The following is a 25,523-nucleotide window of genomic DNA, read 5'->3' as shown; positions in this document are numbered from 1 at the left end:
CCAATAGGGTCGCTAGTTTCGGTGACAAACTGGCATCTTGCTCCCTCTTTCTGTCAAAGTGATTGTGGTATTGCTATACCACAGGAGATGTTTATTAAGGCTGGATTCATACCTCTATGTGTTATCCATGCATTTTTGGTGAAGCATGTTTTTGATGTTTTTTCATCCTTCCTGCTTTTTTTTTTTTTTTTCCTTGGTTGTTAAAAACAAAAAAATATACCAAAAACATTTGTCCTGTAAATCAATTGTCATGCATTTGTGTCATGCATTCCTGTGCTTTGGCAAACCTAAAGAAAAATGAGAAACCTAAAAAGCAACATTTAGATCAGTTAGGTAGGCTAAAAAGCAGCTTTAATTTGCTTGTCACAGACTTTAATATCCTGCTGCATGGAGATTGCCTATATGTAGACTTCAAAATGACCATGAAATACCAACTGCTAATTTAAAGTGGTTGTAAAAACTGGAAGTTTTTTTTACCTTCATGCATCCTATGAACGTAAAAAAACCTGTGTACAGCTCCCCCCCAATACTTATCAAAGTCTCATACTTATGCAGCGATGTGCAAGGGAGCCTTTGCTTTCAGGGTCCTCTCCCCCCTCATAGGCTGAGACTGCAGCAGCTCCTGCTGCTGTCAATCACAGCCAGTGAGTCATTGAGGAGGGGGGGGGGCTTAGCTGCTGCTCTGTGTGTGAATGGACACACAGAGCAGTGGCTCGGGAGCGAGCCTGCTTGGGTGCCTCCAAAGCAAGCAACTTGCTCTGGTGGTACTCGGCAGGAAGCAGGGGCCCAGAGCGCCAACGGGGGACCTGTGAAGAGGAGGAATGGGGCTGCTGCTCTGTGTATGAATGGACACACGAAGCAGTAGCTCGGGTGCGGGCCTGCTTGGGTGCCCCCAAAGCAAGGAGCTTGCTCTGTGCGTACTTGGCAGGAAGCAGGGTCCCAGAGTGCCAACAGGGGACCTGAGAAGAGGAGGATCGGGGCTGCTGCTCTGTGTGTGAATGGACACATAGAGCAGTGGCTTGGGAGCGAGCCTGCTTGGGTGCCCCCAAAGCAAGCAGCTTGCTCTGGGGGCACTCGGCAGGAAGCAGGGGTCTAGAGCACCAACGGGGGACCTGAGAAGAGGAGGATCGGGGCGGCTCTGTGCAAAACCATTGCACAGAGCAGGTAAGTATAACATGTTTGTTATTTTTTTGTAAAAAAAATTGTCTTTAATATCACTTTAAGTTTCTGTCTACCCATCCTTTTTTTCTTATGCTCTTTCTTTTTTTTCTAGAAGTGATCCGCCAATACCTTTGGGCAGGCAACTGTGTGGAACAATAGTAGAAGTCCGAAATGAGGATAATGGCAAGATTGAAGAAGGGGAAGGGCAAGTTTTCCTAGGTACACAGAAAATGTTGTTTGGTCTGAGAATTGTTTTTAAGTAGTGTTCTCTATAGACAGAGAATATTTTGGTGCAAAGTATAGCTGCTTGTCAATATGCTAGATTTACTATTCTCCGTAAGGCTATATTCTCAGCAGATGCATTATTTTAATATGTTTTGAATTAGGTTTTTCATGCCCTGTGACTGCCCTGTGACTGTTATTTAGTCTCAACACCACATTGTGATTGGGACCTACTAGGGCAGCCCATACAGTATGCATTTTTGTTTGCTTCTTCAACCAGCTGGTCGAATGAAAGAAAATTCCTCAATTCCACCATTTTAAAATTCCTCAGTTCACACATTTTAATGTGGATGGGGAATCCATCCCATTGTGCTAATGTGTTCTGATTCTCCCCGCCATTAGAATACAATGATCAGTGTTGCCAGCTATAGCTGGCGGCACTGATCTTTCAGGAAAAAATGTACAAGCTGGTTGTACATAAGTCGATCTAATCGGCTGTGGATAGCGTCTTAATTGTTAATTACAAGTGCTAGGTTCAGTCCTATGGATAAGCATGTCTTCTGTTTGTGAACATGAATGGAAATGTTGACTTTCCTTTGCTGTTTCTACTACATTTGCATTTTTCCCTACTTAATGACTTGCTGATATGATGCACCATGTAATGATTTGTCTTTAGTAAGGCTGATGTTTATATTTTATTGTTGTTCCTTGGTCCTGCAGGAGGGAGTCGGAGGGTTTGCTTTTTAGATGATGAATATGTTCTGCCCTGTGGGATGATGAGAAGTACTGGTGACTGGGTGAAGTTACAAGATGGAAACATGTACTACATGGGACGCAGGGACAACCAGTTCAAGCGTCATGGCAAGAGGCTTAATACGGAGTATATACAGCAGGTATGGGAGGTGCCCAATGATAATGTTAAACTTATCGCTTTGTTATTACCCCATTAACAAATCCAGGCCATCTCATGTTTCCCTGTGCTGTGTTCAGGTTAGGCTCTTGACCTGTATGAAGTGAATGTACAGTAATTTTATTTGCTTCCAAGAAAAGTTCCATTTCACATCCTATTTGAACTTTCTCAAAGAAGATATTCAAAAAGTGTATTCAGTAACTTTTGGCTGAACGTGGATTTTTTTTCTTCTTTATTAGACCTAATAAAGTATGGTAACTAGTGGTGATTGTTGGAGTTTCATCTTCCCCTACATATATATTTAATGTTTATTTAATTGAAGTCAAAGCATTTGGAGAGTGCAGAGATCTCTGAATACATAGAGGCCCAATGCAGTACCATATAAATACTACTGTACTGTGCTACTGGTTCTGTTTCAGTTAACTTTCACATGTGCATCTAAATGTGCCTACAGAGTTTAGAGACCCTTTTTGCTTTTTCTAGCATTTTCTGGTCAGTTTAGAGTCAGTTCTTATATCTGTAGGCCTTCCTTTAATGCCTGAGTCAGCTTGGGAAGAATTGATTTTTGCTTTTTCTGAGTTAGAAAACTATACTTATTTTCAATATGCTATGAATCTATCGGAAACAAATTGCAATAGATTTTCACAATTTCATTTTCAGGTAGTAGAAGAACTTGAACCAGTGGAGGCATGTGCAGTCATGTGGTCTAAAGCTGAACAGCTTATCCTCTTTATTGTACCAAGAGGGTCTGTAGACAAGAAAGCCCTATGGAGAGCAGTGGAGTCAAATCTTATTAGTTATGCAATACCTGATGACCTCATTCTGATAGACACACTACCTCTTACAAAACATGGTAAAATACTTACCGTATAATTTACATTGTTGTCAGCTGGTCTTTTTGTTAGCAAGCATATAAGAAGTTAATCTAAAACCGCGCTGTTTGTTCTCCAAGAGAGAATAGGGAGTTTATGTGGAGGACCTTGCTCTATGAATGGACTTAGCTGTGTGGTATCCAGAGTTTCAAAATTTCCTATGTGTGAGCCATATTCAGACATTAGGCAGCTCTACGTAATAGAAAGTAATAGTTATTTTAAGCCTCAGTCCAAAGCCAAGACTCCTTCTTCGCCCCTGCCCCATAATTTAAGTTCGGACTCATCATCATGTACAGTACAGGACCAACAGTGGCCACTGGTCCTGCATTGTACATGATATTGGTGAGAGAGGTAGTGACACAATGGTAGAAGAAGATCGGCTTCAGGGGACCAGTCATCACTACTAGAACTGATGGGGAGGAGACCTGCAGGATCATGAATTAAGATAAGTACTTCTCTCTAGTAATAAGGATAAGTTCACTTTTCATAACATGTTATATGTTACACCCATATTCAGGGTGGAACATGTAACTTGTTATGAAAGGACTGGTGCCCGCTTCTCCCTGCTAGCTGTCAAAGTGTAAAGAAAATGCAGCCGCCCAGCCGTTTCACTCATTCACAGTATTCTGTGAATGAGAAAGCTACAAGTCCCGACAGCCTTGGCGGTTGTCAACTTGTAATTTTAAATAAACTACCATAGTGCTGTGGTACTTCATTGATTCTTCCTGTCAGAGTGTATGGGCAAGCAGATACACTGACAGGTCTGCAGGAGACCTGCATTGCACTAGGGATCTGATGATTGCCGGTGCAATGTTGTTTTCCAGGCTCCTGCAACAAAAAAAAATAAATTAACATTTTTTTTTTACCTGCAAAAAAATGTGCATTTATTATTTTTTGTCGAAAGTTGAACTTATCCTTTAAATAAATTAATAGCATGTCCTGCATATGCAGGGGGCAGTATTAATCTGCCTTGCCATCTATTTAAAGAAGAACTCTGGGATGATTATTAAAACTGTCATAATTTTACACTGCATTTTCCTCAATCCCCTGGGTGTGGGAGGAGGTGTCTCCAAAGCGGTGGCATCACTTCCTGTTAGGTTTTGTTGCTGTTTACTGAAACTAAACATCCCATCACGCCCTGCGATTTAGAGTCTGAGTGGTCCAGACTGTGCATGAGTGTGCGGTGGATCAGAAGTGAACAGGATATGAGAGGGACAAAGGACTTTACAGTGAACAAAAATTGCTGGATTTGTAGCAGGCTGGAAGACTGTTCTCTGTAAGACCAACACATTTATTTAAAGGTACAGAAGCACCTGTATACATATATCATAACATTTCTGCCCAGTTCAGCTTTAATACTGTAAGATACCTTTGTGTTATTAAAAATAATAACACATTAAGTAAAATTCATCAATATGTGTATTTTGTTTACATTTCTTTGTGCATTTGTCAGCCTATAATAAAAATGGAGTAGGCCATTTTAAAATTATATAATTTGTAACCAAATAAAAGCCTTATATCCTTATATAACCTTAAAGCAATATACAAAAAAAATGTTTTAGTTATGCAAATTCGTCATAGTGTCATTGCTAGGTTAACCAACACATACGGATTCTACCACATTGGACTGAACATCTAGACATAAATTACCTCTGGTCACGCAAGGGTGAAAAAGCAGGTTTAGACTGTATATGTGAGCTGCTAATATCAACTTATTAGTACCTTTGGCCACCTTTTGCAGTAAAAAAACACTTACTTTGTTTACATTTCCCTAAGGTAAATTAGACTCTTCATGTTTAAGTCTATTGTATGATGATCACGTGAGGGAAAATAGGAGTAAACCCAAATCCCAAACAGGACATGATTTCTGGAAGAGCTTGCAGACTCTGTGGAAGGTAAGATTTAGTTTATATGGTTTCTAATTTCCAGTCAGGTGTTTTGGTTCTTTGGTAAATGATAGCCTCTCTCGGTCTTTGTAGGCCAGTCTGGGTTTTCCTGAAGATGTTCCAGATGTTGCTGAAGACTCCATGTTTCTGTTCAGTGGTGGAGACTCTTTGAAGGCAATTAAATTTCATGAAGATGTGGAGCATTTGATTGGTAAACCTGTGCCAGGACTTCTAGAAGCGATACTCAATGACACTATTGTGGCTGTTTGTAGACATGTCATTAGATCTATATGCCCAGAAACGGAGGAAGATAAAACCAAGGTGCATGCAACAGCGATAGAGAGCAATCATATTATTGTGGATATAAGCACCAAGCATCGCAGAAAAAGAAAAGCAGATTTTCTCAGTACTTCAACAGCAGGCTTCACTTTTCTCCTATCTCTGAGCAAAGGTAGCCAGTGCTTTAAACACATATATTCATACATTGAATCAACTGGACAGCAGTGTCGGGTAATACCTGGATCCATTCAGGACTTAGATTTGTCAGAGTTCTTCAGTCCAGGGCACAAACAGTCAAAGGCCTTCCCATTCAGTACATGGACATTGTCTTTGAGGCAAAGATGGACATCTGATACAAGTAAATGTGTTGATGCATCTCCTCTCCTTGTCTTGTCATCCAGTGAAAACTCCACAGGGACTCTATACATTGGGTCCCATTCACACAGAATGCAAGCTCTAGATCTGCACACTGGAACAGTCAAATGGGAAAGAATACTGGGAGATCGTATTGAATCCTCTGCTGCGCTGTCTGCATGTGGAAGCTATATTATTGTTGGTAATAACAGCATTCTCTTATTTTAACAGAATTCTGAGATTTAAATAGAACCTGTAATGGTTTTGCATCTGTTTTTACATTACATTTTATCATTTAAAACATGGCAAAATATTTCCAAAGCATTATTGGGTAAAGGCCAAGTTCATCCTTTGCATAAACTGGCCCATGCAGACAAGAGGCCCCAGTATTTTAAAATGCACTGTTCCTGTGTAAAAAAAAAAAAAAAATGCAAATACCTTATCTGTAGACCTTTTTTGTCATTTGTGATCCTGGCCGAAATACTTCCAATGTTTACATTCTTCGTCCTGACTTATTTCCAGGACACATCAGATGTTGGTCACTTACCCCAGCATTACAGTGCTTCCTGATTTGAAAGCCACTCACACTCCGTGCATGCTTTCATTCACCCTATCCTAGTAATGGCTAAGCTCAGCATTCCTGGGATAGGTAGGGAGGGAGTGCACTGCGCAGGAGTTGCTTTTCAACCTGAAAGCATGTTTGCACCTGTGATGCTGGGGCAAGTGCCCAATGGCTGGCGTGTCCTGGAAATAAGTCACAAAATCGGAATGCATTCAGTGGGAGTATTTCAGACAGACTTCAGCGGTGACAGAAAAGGTCTTACAGGTATGACATTTTCATTAAACATTATTTTTACAAACTGCACAATGCATTTTAAAATACTGAGGCCCTTGTCTGCATGGGTCAGTTCATGCAAAAGGTGAACCATTCAATGGCACAGCAGAGAAGCCTGCGTAACAGCTTTCTTTGGTTACAATTTGGTACTGAGTACTCTGATAAGGGACGTATCATTGCAGTGCTGACTAATTGGAGCTGGTAAAATAACAGGCACCGTTCAATACAACTTAAAGCTGAAATAGCCCAATATGTGAAAAGGGACTAAAGCCCCTGAGCTGGATGGACAGAAGACTCCAAAATATTAGTATATAATTTTGGACAGTTCAGAAGAGATGGGCTGAGATTCGATCCATCTATGGGCAGGCAGGTTGCATTGAAGGCAACCCATCGATCAACTTCAGAACAACCAGTCTATTGGATTTTTTTAATGTGATTTACTGTTGACAGCTATAGCCACCAGACATGATCTTTGTGTTCTGCCAATAGGGAAGGCTCCCCACTGGCAATACACAATAGCACTGCCCCATTAACACTGAATCAAGCAATTTTTTCTTTTCTGTGACCCAAGGTTGCAGGAAAGAAAATCACATCATCTACGGCATGTTTAAGAACATGCTCTTTAAGCTTTGTCTGTAGTAAGTTGGACATTGAAGTGGAATTAACCAATCCACTCCAGTCTTTACAGCTGTCTTAGTCACTGTATATCTGCAGTTGCCATTGTGCTGCACAAATGTATCAGTTAAGGGCGCCAGCCATATGAAGGATTGAAAGTTTGACTGAGAATTGTTCTTCTATAATACACTTCCCTATATCAAAGCCAGAGAAGGAAACTGCGTGCACACAACCTGAGTGACTTTTACTTTTGTGGTACTTGGTGTAAACTGGAAGAATGGAGTATCATTTCCACATAACGCACATATCACCACTATCCATTGATTATTGTAGGTGCTCTAATTGCCACTGACATTAATGACAACTGGGGTTTACACTGATGACAAGATTAAAAGCCAATCAGCCCATTCCATGACCATAGTGCATTGCCTGTTATAAGCTAATAAATCCATTAAGATCTTATGTACATGGGTGCTCTGCCTTCTCATATGCTACATTTTTTTTTAACTTTGTTAACTGCACACGGAGCAGAGCTCAGCCAGAAGAGCCTTCACACTACAGATAATTGATTATCCTAACCCAAGACGTACAATAATGCTAATTGCAAATTTCTTTTATTTATGCAGGTTGCTATGATGGCGGTGTTTATGTGCTGAGGAGAAGCGATGGGGCAACATACTGGGTTTTCAGTACTGGGGATGCTGTGAAGAGTTCTCCTGCCGTTGATCCCGTGTGTGGTCTTATATATATTGGATCACATGACCAGCATTTATATGCTTTAGACATTGAAGTATGTATTCTTATCTATTGAATGCTTATTGTGAATCATACCGTTTTACTGCACATGCATATCATTGTTCTAAAAGCCTCTGATTTTCTTAGAAGGAAAAATGGAAGCTGAAGGATATTACATAGGGAGTAGATATACAAATACAGTGAGCGCTCTCAATAGTTAGCAGCTGAGCATTCAAGGAAAAACATATAAAAAGTCCCAAAGAATATATATATAAAAATGCTGCGCTATTTGATGTTGTTATGCTATATGCAATTAGATGCAAATGGATATATGAAATAAAATAAATTATATCAAATCACAGTCCACAAGAAAAAGTGCTAGTTGATTCCCAGTGCAGATGGTAGGAATGCACACTAACCAGAAGCGTATTGGTAATACGCATATGTGTAAAATATCCTGAAGATTCCCCTCTTTTTTTTGGCCTGGTCATGGGTAGAAGCTGGAAAATATGAAGATGAAGCGCCCTCGTGTGGAGAAGATGAGGTCCGACAGGTCAGAGGAATCTTTACCAAGATGTATTCCCCCTTCTCCCAGGAGCTGGTACAGAGATCACTCTGGGGCCTTTAAATATAAAATCCACGTGGCACCGGCGGCGTAGTGTCAAGGTGTCCTGGGCTCCAACTGACGCGTTTCGTGCGCACGCACTTCTTCAGAGGTAGAGCTGAGGACCCAGAGTGATCTCTGTACCAGCTCCTGGGAGAAGGGGGACTACATCTTGGTAAAGATTCCTCTGACCTGTCGGACCTCATCTTCTCCACATGAGGGCGCTTCATCTTCATATTTTTCAGCTTCTGCCCATGACCAGACCAAAAAAGAGAGGGGAATCTTCATGATATTTTACACATGTGCGTATTACCAATACGCTTCTGGTTAGTGTGCATTCCTACCATCTGCACTGGGAATCAACGAGCACTTTTTCTTGTGGACTGTGATTTGATATAATTTATTTTATTTCATATATCCATTTGCATATAGCATAACAACATCAAATAGCGCTGCATTTTTATATATATAAGGATATTACATAACCTGGTTTCCTATGCTAGATACTTTGTGAATTCCTGATTCCTTGCATTCTGATAAGTAGTTAGCCTTTCATTAGAAAACGTTAAACTGAATTCTGGGCAGAAAAGCTTCCACTTAAATATATTCCTCTATAGCCACAAAGGATATAAATTCACATCGTATCCACCAAATGCTTTCGCAAATCCTGATATTGCCTTGTAAATTTGACAATGAAATTATCATTGTGCTCCATTATCCTGTGCAGAGATGGAGGAAGGACACAGCAGGTCTACCCACTACAGGTCTGCCTACAGAAAACTATGGGGGCTGGGGGCCTGATACAAGACTATTCACTCTACTAAAGGAGAGAAAGATACACCAGCTAGTGTTTATTAAAGGGAACCCTTGTACAGGAGTTTTTTATGCTGGCTTATTGCACAGCTCTATGGAAGAACTACAAAGGGTGCTAAAATTCCAATTAGGAATGTGCTTGACTTTATGAACTACAGTTTTAACCACTTGCCGTCCGGCCGCTGTATATAAACGGTCGGACGGTGGCAATCTTTGGGCGGGTTGCCGTTCATAAACGGCGAACGCCATTTTGGACTGTGCGCGCTCCCTGGGAGCACGCAGCACTGCGATCCGGTGCCCGCTGTGTCCTCTGGACACAGTGGAACACAGATCGTCATACAGGACCTCTGTGCGAGGTCCCGATCATGTGATCACTGATTGGCCAATCGATCACATGCAGATTAGTAAGCAAGATGTCACTTTTGACATCATTGCTTACTACGTGTGAAATCTGTGAATGATCACAGAGGTCACATGGTACAAGGCTATTCACAACAGCCTTGTACCATGTGACAAGCTGTGACCAATCACAGCTCACACAGTAGTTCTCAGTGGCTGCAAGAATGCAGCCAGAGAGGAGAAATGATTGCTTTTACAGCCTTTATGGATGTAAAAGCAATCAGTGTAAAAAATAAAAAAATATCTTCATCACCCCCCACAAGTAGTACAGTGTCACCATGGTGACACTGTACTGCTAGGGTCACAGTATGTAGAAAAAAAAAACCCATAAATAATAATATAAAATAAAAATTTAAAAAATATTTTTAAAAAATTATAATTTTTGGTTATAAACTAATTTGGGTTATTTTTTTTTTACTTAAAAGATAACTGAATACATTTTGGCCAAGATTTATGTTGAAATATTATTTATTTGCAAAATCTTATAAGAAAAACACTTTTTTTCAAAATTTGTGGACTTTTTCATTTATATAGCAAAAAAAATAAATTTCCCAGTGGTGAATAAATGCCACCAAAATAAAGCTTTATCTGTCTAAAAAAAAACACAAAAAAATTCATATGGGTACAGTGTTGCATGACTGTGCAGTTGTCATTGAAAGTGTGATAGTGGTGAAAGCTGAAAATTGGCCTGGACAGGAAGGGGGTAAAAGTGTCCGGACTTGAAGTGGTTAAAGAGTCACTATCACCTTGCCTATGCAAGCCTTCCCAAACACCCCTACAATCCATCACCTTATGATTCATCACTGCTCCCTGCTCCTGCACAGCTAGTACTGAAATAATTGGTGTTGACCAGCTGGGGGGCAGTACTGTCACTCCCCTCATCATGTGACAGTACTTGGGGACTAGCTATTGGCTGCAAGATCTGAGTGTTATCACAGGGAAGGAGGTACATGCTCCTCTGTACTGAGGATTACAGGTAATGTGGATGGCTGAAAAGGAGGAAGGAGTGGTGGGGCATGCTGGTAAGGTAAATACAGCGGGTAAAATAAGTATTGAACACGGCACTATTTTTCTCAGTAAATATATTTATAAATGTGCTATTGACATGAAATTTTCACCACATGTCAGTAACAACCCATGTAATCCATACATACAAATAAACCAAAACAAATATGTTCAGAAATTAAGTTATATGTAACAAAATGGAATGACACAGGGAAAATTATTGAACAATCTAACTGAAATGTATTAATACTTCGTACAAAATCCTTTTTGGTAAATGACAGCTTCAAGACGCCTCCTGTATGGAGAAACTAGCCGCATTCATTTCTCAGGTGGGGTTTTGGCCGATTCTTCCACACAAACAGTCTTCAAATCTTGAAGGTTCTGTGGGCCTCTTATATGAACTCTGATCTTTAGTTCTTTCCATAGATTTTCTATTGGATTCAAGTCAGGTGATTGGCTGGGCCATTCTAGCAGCTTTATTTTCTCTTTCTTTGAAACCCATTGAGAGTTTCCTTGGCTTTGTGTTTGGGATCATTGCCTTGCTGAAATGTTCACCCTTGTTTCTTCTTCATCATCCTGGTAGATGGCAGCAGAATGTTATCAAGAATGTCTTGGTACATTTTTCCATTCATCCTTCCTTCAGTGATATGAAGTTTGCCAGTACCGTATGCTGAAAAACAGCCCCACACCATGATGTTCCTGCCTCCAAACTTCACTGTTTGTATGGTGTTTTTGGGGTGATGTGCAGTGCCATTTGACCTCCAAACATTTTGCGTATTATGGCATCCAAAGAGTTCAATTTTGGTCTTATCTGACCAGTCTATATTCTCCCAATATTTCACAGGCTTCTCTAAATGTTGTGCAGCAAACTTTAACCACTTGCTCTCATGAGGATTTACCCCCCTTCCTGACCAGGCCTTTTTTTGCTATTCAATGCTGCACTATTTCAACTGGTAATTGCGCAGTCATGGAATGTTGTACCCAAACGAAATATACATCCTTTTTTTCACACAAATAGAGCTTTCTTTCAGTGGTATTTGATCACCTGTGCGTTTTTTATTTTTGTGCTATACACAAAAAATTCCCAAAATTTAAAAAAAAAACAATATTTTTTACTTTCAGCTATAAACAATATATAGTAAACTCAAAGTTAGTCATATGTAATATGCTTTGGCCCACAATCAAATTGCACAAATCCTTTGTGAAAAACAGCTCCATAAAATCAAGGGGAGTAGTTAAATTTGCTATTTCCACCCCAATTCCAGGTTGGGCAGTGAATGGGGGAAGTACGGATGCTGTAGAATCTGTGGGCTGCCAATCGGGATTTGCAAGACACTAGGGGCTCTACGGGCCTGTGTGTGAATTCTTGGTGGCTGTAGGACACTACTTGTACTAGCCACCGCACCAGCTTGTACTGCTGGACTCGCCATGTCACCAAGTGATACTCGCCAGTACTGGTGCTCACCAGTTCACAAAAAGGTAGTGCGGCACTAGTACTGGCACTCTGCTGCATATGACAGAAGTTATGCAATCTTAGCACTTCAGCTTCATGGGGTCTGGTATGCCTGATCTTAACAGGTACATCATCCAGGCTACCTCTCAGGGTTCCGCTGCTATCTACAGGTTCGTATTCTGAAGCAGATACTATCAGAGAGGCTTCCCCTTCGCTCTTATCTGACATGCTCAGAATCCTGTAGGCCTCTTCACTTGTGTACCTTTCGTTGGACATTTTGGACTCTAAATTTACAGGTACCTAGTGCGACTAACAGGAAAAAGAGCGCCTGGCTGTCAGGGACTGCTTGAACTGTTACCAATAAAATTCACCTGCTAGTGCTGGCAGAGATCAGGCCCGATTCTGCGAACACTGCGATTTTGTGTGCAATGACAGATCAGAAATTATACTGACACTGCACTTCTTGTTAGGGGTGGGGGGAGCATTGGGGCTAAACGCTAGTGCAGGCAATGAACGGGGATGATCCTGCTAACACTGCGTTTTTGGGGACACTAATACTAAGAGGCACTGGTATAGTTTTGTTCGTGATCAATATATTGATCCGTACAAACACTATACTAGTAAGGATGGTGATCAGCAACCTATAGCGTGAGTGCGATAGTGTTCGGGCAATCTAACGCTAGCTGACCCTAGCTGGGGGGGACGCTAATTGACCCTGGCGCTATCTCATGTCGCTAGTGGCACTAATACAGTGATCAGTGAAAAATACTGTACACTGACACTGTACTAATGGCACTGGCAGGGGTCAATCAAAGGGTTAAATGTGGCAATCAAGGGCTTAAAATGTCTCTATCAAACGTGTGGGGGAGCAGTGTGCTGCTTTTACTCGCATGAGATGTCTCTTTCTTCTCTTCCTGGAACAAAATGGTTCCAGGGAGAGAAGAACCAGCTAGATCCTGTGCCTGTATTTACAAATACAGGCACAGTTCTGAATCTCCATTCGCTGTAGAAGATCAGCAGAGTCCCGGACAAAATCACTGGCCGTGACCTGCTGACATATACCTCCTACAAAGAATGACAGTGGGAGTGCGCGCGAATGTGCGCTCTAAACCCAGAAGAGCAAAGCGACGTACGGGTACGTCACTTTGCCTGCAGCTATCGCTATCTGCAGTACGGTTAGACAAGCCTCAACCTGCTTTTTCTCCAGCAATGTAGTCTTGCATGGTGAGCGTGCATACAGGCCATGGCAATTGAATCCATTACTTATTGTTTTCTTTGAATCAATTGTACCTGCTAATTCCAGGTCTTTCTGGAGCTCTCCACAAGTGGTGCTTAGCTCTTGGACAACTCTTCTGATAATTATTTTCACTCCTCTGTCAGAAACCTTGCAAGGCCAGTCGTGGCTGGTTTATGGTGAAATAATGTTCTTTCCACTTCCAGATTATGACCCTAACAGTGCTCACTGGAACATTCAGAAGTTACGAAACCTTCTGTAACCAATGCCATCAGTATCTTTTGAAACAATAAGGTTGCAAAGGTCTTGAGAAAGCTCTTTGCTTTTTTTTTTGTTATTATATTTTTATTAATTTAATTTACAAAAAAAAAACTATAATATATAATTTCATAAAACTCATTCTGATCCCCGCACCCACATTACCACCAACCTTTCCCTCTCTTTTCTCTTTTCCTTTCTCTTCTTGCTCCTCAATTACTACTTCTACTTTCCTTCTCCCCACTCCTCTCACTGTTCCTTTTCTTTTTCCTTCCTATTTAAACCATCATTCCCTCATCTCACCATTTATCTTTCTCTCTACTTTAAACTCTTATCAATTCTGCATATCTCTTTGAGGTTTTAAAATCACACCATCTTTCCCATGTTTTCATACATTTTCCCAATTTGTCTTCACTATGATGTAATTCCTCCATCCTATAAATATGTTCTACCCTATGTATCCAATCTTTTGCCTTAGGGATCTCCTGAACCTGCCAGAACTTTGGGATTAGTCTTTTTGCCGCATTTATTAGATGGAATATTATCATATTATATTGTTTCACTGTAAACTCCATATTATAGAATAAACAAACCCACGGGTCTTTTAAATGCTAACTCCCGAGATCTCCTGTATTTGTACTATTTCCTTTATCTTAGGGCATTCCCACCATATATGTGCCATAGTTCCCTTTATCCCACTCCTCTTCCAACATAAAAGTGAATTCTCTGGTTGTTGCTTATGTAACACACTAGGTGTAATATACCATCTTGCCAGACATTTATAATTCATTTCCACTACATTCATATTAGCCCCATGTGCTAATTTAAAAATTTTCCTTGTTTGCTGTTCATTCAATTGTATTCCAAGCTCCTTCTCCCATTTCTCTAAAAACGGTGGAGAAATAGGTCCAGATATTTTAGTAAGTACCTTTTTATATGTACAAGAAGTACAGTATTTCTGTATAACAACTGAACTCAACATCTATTCAAATGGATACAGATACTGCTCTTACTGGTTGTCTAAGTGCTACCACAAAGCATCTTAATTGGTGATATCGCCACTCGTCTAATGTATAAAATAATCCATTTTTATATTTCCATTCTTGAAAAGAACATATTTCCCCATTTTCCATAATATCCTTTAACTATGCATTTCTATTTTTTATCCATTTTCCTGATATGTCATCTTTCCTTGGTGGGAAAAAAATTGTTCCCACCAGTGGTATTAGCCGTGAATTATATGCCCATCCCATTTGCTTATGAATTGCATCCCATACCTTGAATACATTCCGTGTTAAAGCGCTTGTGTTTTCGGAAAACATCCAAAACTGTTGTGGAATCCAATTAATTTTATTTAACTGTGTCTCACTTAGTGTACTTAAAATTTGTACCCAACTTTTTGTTTGTGCATTATATACTCAATCTAATACTCATGATAATAATACAGGATAACAATATCTCATTATAATCTGGCACATTTAAACCCCCATCTACTTCATCTTTACAAAGGACTTCGTATTTTACTCTCGGTTTTTTATTTAACCATATATACCTAAGTATTATTTTTTATTTAAATCCCAAAGTATATCATCGGTATGTACATTGGGAGCATATGAGATTTATACAGAATTTTTGGTACTATCACCGTCTTCACCATGTTTATTCGTCCAACCCAGGAAAGTGATCCTATTGAGCTTTTCCTCAGCTCATCCTTTATCTCCTTTATTAATGGAATATAGTTTGCTTGATATTTGTTCTTAAGGGACGAGGTTAAATTTATTTCCAAATATTTTCATTCTTTTTCCCTCCATGTGAAAGGAAATACTTTCTGTAAGGCCTTTTTCTCTGTCCTTGGTACGCTAATATTTAATATCATCTGCGTACACCGTGACTTTATGTTCCACGTCTCCTATCTGAATTCCTTTTAACATCTGCAATATTTGAACCGTAGCTAATAATGGCTCTAAATATATTACAAATAGGGGAGAAAGTGGACATCCCTGCCTTGTTCCATTATACATTTTAAATGATGATGAAATGAACGAATGATATTTACAGCTGCTGAAGGATTACTATACATCTTTTTATCCACTGCACCATTGTAGGTCCTATTACCTCCAATGTATCCATCATAAATCCCCAGTCTACCCTGTTGAAAGCCTTCTCGGCATCTATAGACAGGACCAGTACTGGGGATTTTTCTCTTACTCTTTTTTGCAGGAGGAGCAAAGCTCTTAAACCATTATCCCTTCCTTCTCTTCCTGGGATAAACCCCACCTGATCTAAGTGTATCCACTCCGACAGTAGATCTTTCATCCTGGTCGCTAAAACTTTTGCATATAATTTTGTGTCAATATTTAATAATGAAATTGGAAATTGAGACATGTCTTTTCCCTCTTTAGGTATAATTGTAATATATGCCAGTAACAACTCTTCTCTCATTTCCACCGCTTCTCCTAGTGCATTCATATATGAACACATTTTAGAGACTAGTTGTTTTTTAAATTTCCTATAGTATCTCACTGTATAACCATCCGGTTCTGGATTCTTCCCTGCATCTGTACTCTTCAATGCTACTTGATTTTCTTCTTGCGATATCGTTTTTTCTAAAGCTACTAATCTTTCTTCTTCTAATCTAGGTAATCCAGCTTCTTTTAGATATAACTGCCTTTTCCTTGTTCTTTCTACTTCCACTTCTTTTTGATTCTTAGGTTTTACTTTATATAACCTGCTGTAATATTTTTGAAGTACACTAGCAATTGCAGTGGTTGAATATACCACTTCTCCTGTCTCATCTCTAATTCTCTCTATATAATTTACTCATTTCTTTTTCCTTAGTCTTCTCATTAAATATCTTTCTGGTCTATTCCCCCACTGATATCTTTCTTTTGCCACCATGTGATATGTGCATCTCTTGTAAAAATATTACTTCAATAGAGCTAGGATAAATTTCCCTAAGAATCTTATGTCTTTTACCCGGATAATTAAATTTTTTTACATTGTAGGTCATATATTATCCAAATACATCCATCCATATCCCTTCTTCCTCAAAATTCACATTTAGGAGAGTGCTTGTATAACTAGTTTTGAGCCAGAAGATATCTTCAAGAGAATCCTTTCTTCCCCTCTCTCCCAACCCCATCTCCCTTCCAACCCCCACCTCCCATCACCCACTATTCTTAAAACCCTCAGGTCCATTGCTAGCCCTTGAATCGGTAGTGGTTCTGGTCCCATGGTGATCGATTCCACTTTCAGGGTGTGACTGTGAGCACACGCCTCCCATAACCCCCACCCCACTCATTGGGTTATAAATTCAGGAGCATGATGGGCATCCAGGGCACCCTGACTTTGCTCTATATTTCTCTTCCCACCCTCTTCAAAGGCTCTTTTTCCACCTTTCCTCCCCCCTCCCCATTCCCTATACCTGTTTATGCCTTTCAGATATCACCTGCTTCCTCTCTCCAATTCCCCCCTCCTCCACAGTATCCAACAGGGAAGAGGGGGAAGAGAGAAGAGAAGAAAAAAAAAGTCCCATCTTTAAAGTCTCTCAACTACATCATCTTCTGCTCTCCCTTTCTTGTTTTCTTTTCCTCTTATCTCTGTTGCAGTCTTTTCTTGAGGACTAATTTCCAGTTCTCTTTTTCTAAGTCCAAGTTCTCCTTAGCCCCTTCTGATCATCCTGGGATATCCGGTATCTGTAATTCTAGTCTCTCACAAATGTCCCATAATTCCTCTGGAAATCTCAGTCTAACGGAACGTCCATTCTTCCATTCAACTAGCCAAGCTGGAAATCCCCAATTATATCAGACATTTTTTTTCTCATCTGCTCCAGTAATTGCCTCAGAGCTCTCCTTCTTGCCAAAATTTCAGGTGTTATATCTGAGCAAATTTTCAGGCTCGTTTCTCAATACTTTATTGCTGGGATCCCTCTCATCTTTCAGATATATTCTTTATCTTCATAATAATGAAATCATAAAATCTCATCCCTGGGGGTTTCCATTGTCATTCCTTGTGGTCACCTAATCCTATGTACTCTGTCAATTTTCAATTGATCTGTTACTGATCTAACCATTATGGGATTAAACACCTTCTTAATTATATCAATCAAATCTTCTCCTTGAGGTACTTCCGGCAGTCCGTGAATGCTCAGGTTATTCCTTTTGTCTCTATTCTCTTAATCCTCCATCTTATATAATAATTTCGTTTGCTCCTGTTGCATTTCATTCATTTGCCCTTCCAATTTAGTTATTACTTGAGCATGTTTGTCCAAATTTTCTTCAGTTTCTTCAACTCGTAATAGCACCTGACCCAAATCATCATGTAGGACTGCCATATCATTCTTTATAGACTGCTTTTGTTTCGCAAACATTTCTGCTATTTCCATTTTTGTGGGCATTTGTGAGCGTATTCCATTTTCTTCTGTATTTTCTATTTCCACTTCACTTTCCATATTTAAAATTTCTTTAGCCTGGTTCGGGTTTGATATTGCCAGTGACAGTCTAGTTTGATTTTCAGTATTTCTTCCCATCTCTTGTTTTCCACTTGCTCCCTGTTGTCTCTATGGGGTTTGACTCTCTGGGCTTCTGTCTTGCGGGGGCATATTTTTTTTTTTATTGCACTTGTACTTGTTTGGGGTGTTTTTGTCCCTCCTCCTTTTACAGATCTACTCTTCCTGATGTTGGTACTTCTAAATTTGTAGTTCAAGATGGGATATTATCTCCAAAAGCTTCAATAAATAAAACATATATTCCAGTACAAGTGCTCTTATGTTCTTATCTGCGGTATACTAACGTTCCTGGTCTTCCACTTATATGCCGCCTCCTATTTTAATATTCCAGGTCCCTTCGGCAACATTTTTCTCTTTGTTTTTCTTTCCCTCTCCTTCTCCTTTAAACCCACAGGGTGACCCCCCCCCCCCCATTACTTTCTTTTTTTTTTTTCCTTTTATTCTCCATTTCTTCTTTCCTTTCCTCCTCCTTTATTCACCACCAGCCAACGAGAGCGTCTCTTCCACCTCCACACCCACTGATTATATATACTTATGGGCTTTGAGACTCACTGCTTGCAGCATTCTACCTGTTAGGCTCCACCACCTCAGCGCCTCCACTGTCTTCGCCGTGAGGCACTGCCAATTACTCCCTTCTTTCCTCCTTTCTCTTTGGGATTGCTAAAGGTGCTTGAAGGTGGTCAAGAAGGGAGGGTCAACCTCCGTGGTTTCTGTTGGCTCCTGTCCTCCTTTCCTCTGGCCACGTCTCCCAGGGATGCACACTGCCGCCACGTGATCACTCCTGGCATCTACCGCTTCACTCCTCCGGGATACATCTCTTCTACCTTTTTAGGGAGCTGCACTCTCCTGTCCCTCAAGAGCCAGCCAGGGGATGCCGCGCATGTAGGAGTTAGCAGGTATAGGGAAGGGTGGGGTAGTATACTCATATTACATCAGGGTCTCCTACACATTGCTTGGTGGGTGCTGGGAGCTCCTACTTTATGCTCCTTGTCGGCGCCATGTTCAGGCCCCTCCCCCCCCTCGCTCAAGAAAGCTCTTTGCTTTTACCCAAAATTAGATGTTTCTTGTGTGACCACTTGGCAATGAGGCACCTTTTTATAGGCCATCAGGTGAGACTGAACCAGCTGATATTAATTTGCACTAACAAGGGGCAGGATTACTTTTTAATTACTAATAGATTTCAGCTGGTGTCTTGGCTTTCCATGCCTTTTTGCACCTCCCTTTCTTCATGTGCTCAATACTTTTTTCTCATTTGTTCATTCCAATTTATTACACATAACTTAATTTCTGAACTTATTTGTTTTGTTTTTTTGTATGTATGGATTGCATGGGTATATGCAGTGAAAATGTCCTGTCAATAGCACCTTTAGAAATATATTTACTTAGAAAATTGGTGACATGTTCAATACTTATTTTGCCCGCTGTATAAAGGGATTTTTTGGGGGGACTGTGTGGGCAAAGGAAACCTGCACTTATTGTAATCTGGGTGCTGCCAATGGCGCCTTACTTTTGAAAACGCAAGTTGCCTGGATTTATGACTTCAGTACTCCAAGACATTGATCTGGATCAAACATGCAAATCAGGAAAGTTTAAATGAACTCAGAGCTCCTAATCTGCATATTAGTTCTAAATCAGCATGAAAGCCAGAAAACCAGCAATTTTCCAAATGAGAGGCCAACCTGACAGCCCCCCCCACCACCATCACTAAACCACAGGGCCCCATACAGCCAAGCTAACAGGGCCCCCCATCCCCACAAAAAAACACAGTTTACTATGCTTCAGTTATGAATTAACACGGTGAGTGATCAGTACCGATCACTCATTGTGTTCATTCAGGCATGGAAAGGGCTGTCAAAGTACTGGAACCTATCCCCTGTATGTTTCTCTAGCTAGCCCGGGGGAAGGGGGGGGGGGGGGGAGAGGAGAAGAGAAGAACCCAGCTTTCAGCTGCTGCACAGACAGCCATACAGGGGATTGGTTTCAGAAATTTCCCCACTCACCCTACCTAACCACATGTGATTCACCCAGCTGCCTGGGCCCCCCTGCAGGCCTGGGCCCTGTACAGGAGGACTGGTAGTACCCCCTTATCCACGGCCCTGGCCTCCATACTTTTTTTGGGTTTCCTTAAATCCATACAGCTAATCAGAATCCACCTTTCAATTGTTTGACTTCAATAAGCTGAAACTGTTTAGTTTTCACCTGTTATATATCATCCTTGCTACTGACTTGCTGAATAAGCTGAACTGCAGTATGTCACCTTCTTGCAGGGAAAACAGTGTGTCTGGAAGTCTCATTGTCTGGCATCTGCTGTGTTTTCTTCTCCTTGTATAAACCTGGAGCCAAATCATTTGTATGTTGCCACCTTGGGAGGTCTGGTGCTGGCCATCAATCCGGTAAGTACAATTGTTTGAATGTGGATATCTGTCAGAGCCGAAAGTAATGGTTACTCTAATAGTTTATTTAAAATAATAGGCCTCTACTAATGTAGTCTTACTTTCACTGTGATTTGTAAAGCAGTACTGTGTTGAACCAGGTTTTTTTGTTTTGCTCCATGCAGTATATAAATTATGTTTCTTATCACTCTAGCGCACAGGAAAGCATCTGTGGAAGAATGACATCGGCAAACCTGTGTTTTCTTCACTGCAGTGCAGCGACAAGCATGTGTTCTTTGGATGTGTGGATGCAATGTTTTATTGTCTCAGTCACTGGGGAGAAAAGGTGAGAAATGCTCTAGTGAGTTCTGTTATAATGCTTCAAGTTTGGCTTTAACCCTTTCTGAGTCACTAGCCCAGCACAAGTATAGAGATAGTTCTCACACTTTCCTGATGCTTATTTATAGCATGTTTGCTCTGAGTCTGTGTATCAAAAAGTGTTCAAGACAGACATAGCCAGAGATCTAGAATGTTTAGGAGGCCAGCCAATGCCAGCCTGTGCCTTTGTCATGACTGATGTAATTTAAGCACCTCCATGGCCTGCTGTGGCACACCACTAGTATATCTGTACCGGTCCAAAAAACATTGGGGAACATCAGACTAAAGCCTTCCAAAATACACGAATTACCTTGACCATTAGAAAAACGAACTACAGAATATAACCCCTTTCTTTTCCTGCTAATGCTACCCAGCAGTCACTACAGTCAGAAGTCAGAATTCCCTCACTGTTTACCTTTTAAAGGCATAGTCCAGCTTTGGAACCATGTTTCATGGTACACTCATGTTTAGGGTGTAACCTGAAACATGATCAGTTTCCTCATACCTGTAACTTACATGGATTGCTAGAAGAGCATCTTGTTGTTGCTTGAATTAAACACAACTGAGCCTGGCTTAGTCTGCAAAGCCACGTGTTTTGCAAGGGCACAACAAAATCAATTGCTGTCTATGTGCCCTGTTCATTCCACTACACTAATATCACGTGCAGATTTTTTTCTGTGCAGGAATCTGCAACGTGTATAAAACTCATTGCAGTGTGTATGAAAAGTGATGTAAACGTATGTATCTGCAAGTGAAATCTGTGCGTTGGTTTCTGTCAGTTTTTCTGCACATATGGTGTGATCCAGGCCTTATAGATGGAACTTTTGTAAGAGACACAGCTGCAGTGGCTGTATTTTAAAATGTGCTCCCGCATTACAAATAGGTAAATAAAATGGGTCCCCAATCTTCAGATTATAAAGAAGGAAAAGGGCACTACTGCAAGAACTGGATAAAAAGCTGAAGTCCTGAGCAGATGGACTGCATTTCCTGTGTGCTCCCAAGACTATTGCTGGGGAGTAACATTAATTGGATGCCTCAAGATGTCAGTCTTTTATATTTGCATATATAAACACAATGATGCAGACCAACCAGATTCTTTGCATTTAGTGTCTAGCAAAGATGGCCATTCATTGCTTCAGCCAAAGGAGCTTTAGAGCTGAATACCTTCATGATAGCACTTGCTTTGTTTTGTTATGTTTAGCATTGTTCACAATTGCTGGTGAGATATTTGCTTTGCTTTCCTAATGTTCATTATATAAATGTTGGATTTCATTGTTGCAGCTTTTATGAATCTGTCCCAATATTGACTGCACGGATGAAATGGTTCTTTACCTAGTATCAAATTAATGCTTTTTTTTTTCTTTTTCAGTTATGGCAGTTTTCCACGGAGGGGCCCATTTTTTCTTCACCGTGTGTCTCTACTGTATCGAAGCATGTCATGTTTGGCTCACATGATGGCTTCATTTATTGCTGCAGCACTGATGGGGAATTACTCTGGAAATATAAAGCCAATTCACGAGTATACGCTACACCATTTGTGTTTCCCAACCCACACACTGAGAACACAGAGCTACTGACAGCTGCCTCTACAGATGGAAGCTTGTGGATACTGGATGCACACTCTGGACTTCTGATCAGTCAGTGTACACTAGAGGGGGAGATATTCTCTTCTCCGGTGGTGTGCCTGAACCAGCTGGTCGTAGGCTGCAGAGACAACTATGTGTATTGCTTTGATCTGAGCTGTACTTTGAAACAAAATGGAGATCTAGAATCATTAGCCACAACTGCTAGCAGTGTTACTTAAGGTGTCATATTAGATGATTTACATTGTTTAAGAAACCTAAATAAGGTGAACATAACCACAGAGAGTCCTCCATATAGACTGGGCTTGATGGAACACTTGTTAATATAATAACTCCATCGGATGGTAAAAGATTCCCACCCAGCCCCTTCTGTGTCCTAATCTGGTTGTCTGGCACTGAAGGATCTGATGACCATGCCTTTTAAAGATCCAGGTTTATGGGTGTGAAGGAACAGCTTTTTTATATGTTAACGCTATCTCATGTTAAAAGGTTATTATCCAACCACTTCTGTGTCCTCCACAAGATCAATTGACCATGGTGTCCGTTTATGAACCAGCGGTAAATGATCGCTGCTCAGTTCTCCGGAATTCTCGGAGAACACAGTTCTCCTGTGAATGCCTTTTATGAAGCGGTGTAGATCAGTTCTCCGAACTAAGGGAGAACGGTCTACAAACGCTGGAAAAACGGCTTATTTTACTATAATCTTGCGAGATTACAGTAAAAGATCAGTTTACTAAACAGAGGTAAATTATCGCTGCTTAGTTTGCCGTCCCTCTGATTCTCCAGCTCTGGGCTGGAGAATCTGGAGGGAGAACACAGATCTCCAGTGAAGGGCTGAACATGTTCTCTGCTGATCTCCTGAGTGTCATAAACTGTGAATGACCAGAGAATAGCTGTGATCCTCTGAATCGCAGCTATTCTCTGTGTCATAAACGGACACCTATGTCAGTTAAAGATCTTGGCATATGTTTCAAATTGTCAACTCTTAATCTGCAACATTTTTCAGACACTTCTCCCTGTTCCTGATCTTTTAATTAAACAAGGATATGAGTTAATTTTTTTAAAGGTGTCCAATAATAAAATACAGCTGCTGTTTAAGCAAATATTATCTACAGTTTGAACTGGAAATATTGTTCATCATAAGCACCTAGCTGCAGGTACAACACCTGTTTCTTTGTTTCAGTTGAAAGCCAAATTGAATTCTTATCATTTTTTTCTTTTTATAGTCCTGTAGCACTGCGGTTTGTGCTTTGATTTCTAAAAACCTGCCGCACACCACAGCACTCCATGCTGAAATAAATGAGATCTGGCTCCTCCCCTCAGGATAAGTGTCTTCAAACAGAAAACAGACTTGAATTGCAGATGAGGAGTTGAGTCTTGTCTGAACAGTTATTTGCGAAGTGCTGATTACTGAATGCACTAGCTCTAACTCTAATTGCTATATTTAGACCTCATGCACATCGGACACCTGTGTGTAGCAATAGGCGATCTGGGAGTAAAAACAAACTTTATATTGTCCAGATTAATTTCTCTTGCATTTAGATGTGCTTGCATTTACATGCATTTTAGTGGAAAAAAAAATGCATGCAACACGCAGCTGGAAGCTGCTTAATATATAGGTGTGAATTCAGTCATTGCTAAGCAAATGCAGTTAGAAATTGGTTTTAAACCCCTATGAACAGAAGTGTGTTGACATCCGTGTGCATGGGGCCTTAGACACTCAGCACAATTGCTGTAATAGGAAAGTGGACTATATAACTATGAGAATGGAGGTTGTTAATGCAAAGTCTGTCTGACTAAATATCTTTTTGTGACATTGGCTTTTAGTTAAGTGTAAGTAAATCTGATGCTGGTTATAACTGAACCTGCCCTGCAGCTGCTTGGCTCTCCCTGGAAGCTGCTTTACATATGGCCACTGTCCACCAAGTTAAAGGGGTTTTTAACTTTCCTTAGAACTTTCCTTAGGTTAGAGGACCCTCTGATGCAGTACATGTAGAGAACAATCTATGGAGATCCATCCTTCTACAGAGATGTGGCTGGATAGGAAAAAGCGAAGCCTAAGTAGCCCCTTGGTACTGTAAATCAACCCCCCCGCCTCACCCTGACTACCTAAAACAGCAACTGTTGCCACCCTAATCTGAAAGTGGTGACCCCTGCAGTAAAATAAGTTTTTAACCTGCAGTGTGAGGAAAGCACGCTGATTCACATGTAGCTTTTGCTGATGCCTCTGCAGTTGAATGCAGCCCTGGCCCCGCCAAGTCTCTATTTCAACACAGAACTTGCAGTTGCAGAAGTTATTATTTTTTAGCGTCAGATCTGTTCTACACTCAGTGCATGTGCAAGGATTATATAGGGACCTGTGAGCCTGAGACAAGGTTCCTATGTTAATTTAAACGTGCACTTACGCTTAATAATCCTCCAGTAAAATACATAGTTAGTCTGGCTGAAAAAAGACAAACGTCCATCCAGTTCAACCATGAAGAAAAAAAAAAGTTCTAATCCTATACCCACAGTTGATCCAGAGGAAGGCAAAAAACCCAGCAAAGCACGATCCAATTTGCTCCTGCAGAGAAAAAAAATTCCTTCCTGATCCTCCGAGAGGCAATCAGATATTCCCTGGATCAACATTACCTATAAATGTTAGTATCCAGTTATATTCTGTGTATCTAAGAAAGAATTCAGGCCTTTTTTTGAAGCAATCCACTGAGCTGGCCAGAACCAACTCTTGAGGGAGTCTATTCCACATTTTCACAGATCTCACTGTGAAGAAACCTTTCCGTGTTTTGGAGGTTAAATGTCTTTTCCTCCAGACGTAAAGAGTGCCCCCTTGTCCTCTGTGATGACCTCAGGATGAATAACTCTACACCGAGTTCACTATATGAACCACTGATGTATTTATACATGTTGATCATATCCCCCAAATACTCCAATCCTGAAACTTGCCCTAATAAAGGAAGTATTTTTCTATTTTTTTAAATATTGTTATTCATTTGTTTTGTTCATATTCACTGTCTAAATGGTAATTTTTTAATATTAACCACCAAAAAT

The 25,523-nt window shown here is 40.5% G+C and overlaps 1 protein-coding gene across 2 annotated transcripts in view; it reads left to right on the top strand.

Annotated features, from left to right (window-relative positions):
- Positions 1-25,452, top strand: part of AASDH (aminoadipate-semialdehyde dehydrogenase) — a 55,498-nt gene extending 30,046 nt beyond the window's left edge. For both annotated transcript variants that reach the window (XM_089669280.1, XM_089669281.1), the window contains exons 7-15: positions 1,274-1,380; positions 2,104-2,276; positions 2,954-3,146; positions 4,942-5,060; positions 5,145-5,886; positions 7,761-7,924; positions 20,410-20,535; positions 20,729-20,860; positions 22,262-25,452. In XM_089669280.1, coding sequence (XP_089525406.1) covers positions 1,274-1,380; positions 2,104-2,276; positions 2,954-3,146; positions 4,942-5,060; positions 5,145-5,886; positions 7,761-7,924; positions 20,410-20,535; positions 20,729-20,860; positions 22,262-22,696 — 2,191 coding nt within the window. In that variant the 3' untranslated portion in view covers positions 22,697-25,452. The remainder of the gene's footprint in view (positions 1-1,273; positions 1,381-2,103; positions 2,277-2,953; positions 3,147-4,941; positions 5,061-5,144; positions 5,887-7,760; positions 7,925-20,409; positions 20,536-20,728; positions 20,861-22,261) is intronic.
- The last annotated feature ends 71 nt before the right edge of the window (positions 25,453-25,523 follow it).

This window comes from Staurois parvus, unplaced genomic scaffold (assembly GCF_062004578.1).
Source record: "Staurois parvus isolate SC_StPar_1 unplaced genomic scaffold, SC_StPar_1.0 ptg000071l, whole genome shotgun sequence".
Classification (NCBI taxonomy): Eukaryota; Metazoa; Chordata; class Amphibia; order Anura; family Ranidae; genus Staurois; species Staurois parvus.
This window is presented reverse-complemented; position numbering and strand designations above follow the sequence as displayed.